The 6000-nt window shown below is 42.2% G+C and overlaps 1 protein-coding gene across 1 annotated transcript in view; it reads left to right on the top strand.

Annotated features, from left to right (window-relative positions):
• Nucleotides 1-6000, top strand: part of LOC127536845 (glutamate receptor ionotropic, kainate 5-like) — a 55338-nt gene that overhangs the window by 3701 nt on the left and 45637 nt on the right. The window contains 1 exon segment of the mRNA XM_051958179.1: nucleotides 2466-2562. Coding sequence (XP_051814139.1) covers nucleotides 2466-2562 — 97 coding nt within the window.

Raw genomic sequence — 6000 nt, 5'->3', positions numbered from 1 at the left:
CAACTAGACTTTTTAAATGAGCTAAAGTGACCAGAGAAACCAGGTTCCACATTCAACCCAGTAGAACCAGTAAAACCAGTAAAACCACAGCATAATAACTGATAAGTAACCACCACTCCTAATATTAACCTTTTTTAGTGCAAAAAAGTACTTCTGAAATCTTCACTTGTGTGTAATTATGTTTTTACTAAACATCATGAAAACCTGAAAGTTATGAAGAAAAATAAGTTCAGTTCCACCAACATTCATCCTCAGTTTATCATTTCCACATTAAACTTCCAGATCAGAGTTTATCTACAAAGGAACACAACATTTAGTCACCTGGAACTGAACCACAACCTTTAGAAAAGGCAGAAAAACAACAATAACAAGACAAAATATGACAAAAATGACACACAAACAACAAAAGCGAGAAACAAAATGACAAAAAAATAATAGACAAATGACACGAAACAAAACAATACAATGACAAAAAAGTTAGAAAGAGGCAAAAAATGAGAAAACCTGAAACAAAACGACAAAACAATGCACAAATAAATGAATAAAGCAAAACACAAAATGTCAAAAATGAGACAAAAAACACAAGTGAGACAAAAAAGAAACACAAAATAACAATAAAAAAACATGAGACAAATGATAAAAGTCAGACAAAAAAAGACAAAAACAGTCAAAATATTACAAAAATGCGACACAAAATGACAAAAGAACAATCTAGTATTTTACTTTCTGATCCAAACAACTTGTCATGGTCTAGAAATGATTTTAAATTTATAGTTTTACTAATTTACAATCTGCAGTTAATGTCTTCTCTGGAATTTTTACACTTTGAGGGCGGATTGGACCCTCTGGAGGACCACTTTTGGACCACGGGCCTCATGTTGGACCATCTGGGTTAATTACTCCTCTGCTACCTTCAGTATTATTTTACTTTTAGTTCATTCTTCCTCTTTGCTGCGTTCTTCTGCTCAGTCCTGCAGAAACTAAACAAACAGGCAGCATGGAGTGGAGGAAGCGTTGGAGGTGTTCAGACGTGTTCAGACGTGTAATTAAGCGTGTTGTCGGGTTAGCAGCAGAACATGACGGAGGCAGTGAGGCAGACAGAGGGACAGGTGGAGGATGAGCAAGGTCGCTGTGACCGCAGAGCTGGAAGAACATCTGCTGCAGATGTTTAGTGATTCTGAGAAGAGAGTTCCTGATGGAGAACACACACACACACACACACACACACACACACACACACGGCATAGAGATGTTTCTCTGTAGCTTCTGACGGCTCAAAGGAAGCAGGATTTAGTTGTAGCTCTTGTTATTCAGAACCAGTCTGGGTCGGGTCGCCGTGTCTTTACCTTTGCTGGAACAAAAACTACAGGAGGATTCATTCTGGACTGTCTGCTGTGTTGGACGCAGGATCAGAATTTACAGCAAAGATTACACTTTTTTTTTTTAATCCTGAAATTTCCCCAGCATGCAGGTTTCAGTTTATCATTAAGAAACTAAGAAGCTTCATCTGTGCTTACTGAGCTCTCACACATGGAGGATTTTATCTCTTAAGCTCAGCTGGTTTTGCTTTTTCACTCCAGAGTCAACTTCAGAGATTTAAAGTGAAGCCAGAAGCTGCAGTTCCTTGAATGTCCACTTGAGGCAGGCTCAGAGATTGAGTCCATCCCCATAGACCCCCCATAGACTCCCCCCCATAGACCCCCCATTGACCCCCCCATATACCCCCCCATAGACTCCCCCCCATAGACCCCATAGACTCCCCATAGACCCCCTCATGGACCCCTCATAGACCCCCCCCATAGACCCCCCCCATAGACCCCCTCATAGACCCCCCATAGACCCCCTCATAGACCTCCTCATAGACCCCCCCATAGACCCCCCCATACCCCCCCCATAGACCCCCTCATGGACCCCCCCATAGACCTCCTCATGGACCCCCATAGACTCCCCCATAGACCCCCCCCATACCCCCCCCATAGACCCCCCCATAGACCCCCCCCATAGACCTCCTCATGGACCCCCATAGACTCCCCCATAGACCCCCCCCATAGACCCCCTCATAGACCCCCCCCATAGACCCCCTCATAGACCCCCATAGACCCCCTCATAGACCTCCTCATAGACCCCCCCATACCCCCCCATAGACCCCCTCATAGACCTCCTCATAGACCCCCCCATAGACCCCCTCATAGACCCCCATAGACCTCCTCATGGACCCCCCATAGACTCCCCCATAGACCCCCCCATACCCCCCCATAGACCCCCCCCATAGACCTCCTCATGGACCCCCCATAGACCCCCCCATAGACCCCCCATAGACCCCCTCATAGACCCCCATAGACCCCCCATAGACCCCCCCATAGACCCCCCCATAGAGTTTGTGGAGGAGATTTGTTTCCTTTATCCATAACCGTCAGCTTCCTTTACTTACAAATGATTAAATGTTTGTGTGTTTTCTCTCCCAGTGTGTCAGATCCTACCAAAGGTGTGGTCTCTGTGATAGGCCCCGCCTCCAGCCCCGCCTCCGGGTCGACTATCAGCCACATCTGTGGGGAGAAGGAGGTGAGTGACAGAGTTCCTGGTGGAGAACACACACACACACACACACAGTAAAAGGATGTTTCTCTATAGTGACGTGGTGATTTACATGTAGAAATACCACTACTACTACTTATTCTACTTCTGACTGGTATCTCCACTACGTCTGCTGTTAAGGAGTTGGAATCCGTCCCAGATTCTGAAACACTTTAACTCATTTGGGGAATTTGTAATTGTAGAAAACATCGTTTTAGAAAAGCAGAAATGTGTTGTAAATAAGCTGAAATGTCCTCATTGTGCCGGCAGATTTATTCAAAGACAGAAACTAATTGATGAGGTGAAGATTGTTCAGTTCTCAGAGTAATATTCCTTTTTATCGTCCCACACTAAACACAGCAATGGAGGATGAAACGTGTATTAAAGGTGTCACTAGCATGTGTTTTAGCAGCAGCTGTGACACTGAAACTGGCTTTAACTGGTGTCTGAGCGTCTTCCATCTCCTGTAAGCCTCCAACATCCTCCTGCTGCTGCCCGGCAGGTCTCATATTACCGGACGCTCAGCTCGGATTAAAAATAAGCTGTGCAGATCAGAGGAAGCCCAGCTGAGCTAATTACAGTTTAGTGTTTGAACGTCTGCAGGTGTGAGCCGAGGTGAAGTCTCTGAGCAGAGGATCACACGGGACGTTTGTCCTCCGACCGGATCCCACGTTCATCACCGATCTCATTCATTTTTCAGTCTCGTCATTAATTTTTCAGATTGAATACAGACGCTGTCAGTCACAGGGCTCTGAGCAGCTGGAATGGAAAAAGGGAATCTGTAAAACTCTCCAGTCTCTGGAATTAGTGCAGAAACATCTCTGACATCTTCACACTGCTTTTCCTCTGCTCTTTGTGTTCTAACTCAATCTGAGTTCAGGGTTCAGTTAGAACCTGCTGTCCCTTCAGTCCATCTGCTTTGGCCAAACGATGACTGAAAAACTGTCCAAAATTACATTAAAGTGGTTCAAAATGACTGATAAATGGACTGAGTTTTTGTCCAGAATGACACAAGGTTGTCTAAAATGATGAAAAATGTGTCCAGGACTGTACAAAATGAAATCATTCAGTAACTGTCCAGAACAATGAAGACCTGAGTGTTTCCATGTGTGTTTCTGTGGATATTTCCGGTGTGAGTTAGTGCTGCTGAGGTCAGACAAAATGAGATTCCCAGCACAAAAAAACAGATCTTGGATCGGCTTTTGTCACTGTCGACAAGTTTTGTAGCATGTTGAACAGTTCTGAGTCATAATGGACTAGTTTCAATCTTTTAAAAGATTTTGAGATACTTTGGACAAGAATTTGTCATAATGGACAGTTTGAGTGATTTTGGATGGGACTGAAGTCCTTTTGGACAACTGTTAGGGAACTGTGAAAAAACTGTCATGTCAAACATATTTTACAACATTTTGAAAGGTTTTTGTCAGTTCTGACAAGTTTAGAGTCATTTTGGACTAGTCTTTTTGAAAAGATTTTGAGATCATTTGGACAATAATTAGAATATTTCTGAGTGATTTTTGGATGAGTTGAAAATCATTTTGGATACGGTTGAAGTCATGGACAACTGTTAAGGTATTTTGGGGAAAAAAAGCCTATTTCTCTCTTCAAACTGATTTTGAGAGACTCTGGACACATTTTTGTTGTTTTGAACAAGTTTTAAGTCCTTTTGACAAATTTCTACTCTTTTGTAATGGATTTTGTGACACAAGTTCATCACTGGACAGTTCCTGAATTATTTTGGATGAGGCTGCACGGTTTCTTTTTTTTTTTGCACAAATCTTCAGTCATTCTCAACCACTTTTAGCACATTTTAGCACAAGTTTAATCGAATTGTCAGAAACCAGCCATCAAACTGAAATTGTCATGAGGGTCCATGAGGCGATCTGCCTTCAAAAGGTCCACCTTAAAAGGAGACAAAGGATGAAGATGTTGATCAGACAGCAAGGATCCATGAATGCAGTCTGAAAAATATCAACACTGAAAACCAAAGAAATTCATGTAAATATCTGTTTTTATGTGATTTGTTCCTGTTGGTGTGACTCCATGTTTCCACACTGGGACAGTCAAGAGGAACCACAGAGACATAGTAGACGTTAACTGGAGCTACACAGGGTTAAATAAAGAAGTATTATCTTTGACTGCAGCAGGACCCTTCCACCACCTTTCTGCTTTAAATGGCCTCTTTTATTCGTCCCTTCTCTTTCTTTTTATCTCCCACAAACCCAGCCGTTAGAACTTCTTTGATATTAATGTGTTTTGTGCGTGAAGGTGAACACAAGCTGTGATTTCTGCTAGAAACACTTTTCTAATATCGTGATGATCGGAGGGCTCTGCTCCGTTTCCAGATTTCCTTTTTCAAAGTGAACAAAGACGGGATTATCAGCCGGCGTCAGCGTCTGAGTCAAGCTTTCATTTCTCTTATCGGGACTAAAGCCTGCATGGTTTGGTGATTTCTGAGGAAAAAAATATTTGTTCTCTTGATGTCGTAGTAGCCTCCATTTCTCTCCTGGTTATTTTGCTCCTTCTTTTCTTTATTTCTTTCTTCTTTTTCTTTCCTTCTCCTTTTTTTAACCTTCCATTAACTTTTTCTCCACGTCAGTTCCTTTTATTCACTTCTGTTCACATATTTTACTGTAGAAATACCACATAAATACTCTGCTACAAGTAAAGGTACAGCAGCATTAGTACCAAAACATACTTCAAAGTAATTATGCAGAATAATATATATATATATATATATATATATATATATATATATTATATTACTGCCAATTAACTACTGATGCATTCATCACTTTAATGTTGCAGCTGGTGAAGGTGGTAAAAGTTTATTAGCTTTAATATTAACGTGTTAATTTTCCCCCAGGGATAAACAACATGTAATTTTAATCAATAAAAGTAGAATGTTTGCCTTAGAACTGTGGAACAGTAAAAATAGCACGAGGAGTCAGTGGGTTCAAGAACTCACTTTTCTTTTCAATAATTCTTTCTCCTTTTCCATATTTTCTCTTCCTGACACAAACACTACCAGCCTTTAGTTTGGACGCACCGTCTCATTTTATGGTTTCTATTTAGTTTCATTCTCACTGAAGGCAGAACCTGAACTGGTTCTCCAACAGTCTGGAAGGAGGTCCGGAGATGCTGAGCTCTTGTTGGTCCTTTAGTCTTCAGTCTGTGGTCCATCTCATCCCAAAGATCTAGATTGGGTTTAGGTCAGGTGACTGTGGAGGCCAGTTCCTAGATGGTTCCTGGTAGGTTCCTAGATGGTTCCTGGGTAGTTCCCAGCCTGGGTAGTTCCTAGATGGTTCCTGGGTAGTTCCTAGATGGTTCCTGGGTAGTTCCCAGCCTGGGTAGTTCCTAGATGGTTCCTGGGTAGTTCCCAGCCTGGGTAGTTCCTAGATGGTTCCTGGATAGTTCTTAGATGGT

Source organism: Acanthochromis polyacanthus, chromosome 13, assembly GCF_021347895.1.
Source record: "Acanthochromis polyacanthus isolate Apoly-LR-REF ecotype Palm Island chromosome 13, KAUST_Apoly_ChrSc, whole genome shotgun sequence".
Taxonomy (NCBI): Eukaryota; Metazoa; Chordata; class Actinopteri; family Pomacentridae; genus Acanthochromis; species Acanthochromis polyacanthus.
This window is presented reverse-complemented; position numbering and strand designations above follow the sequence as displayed.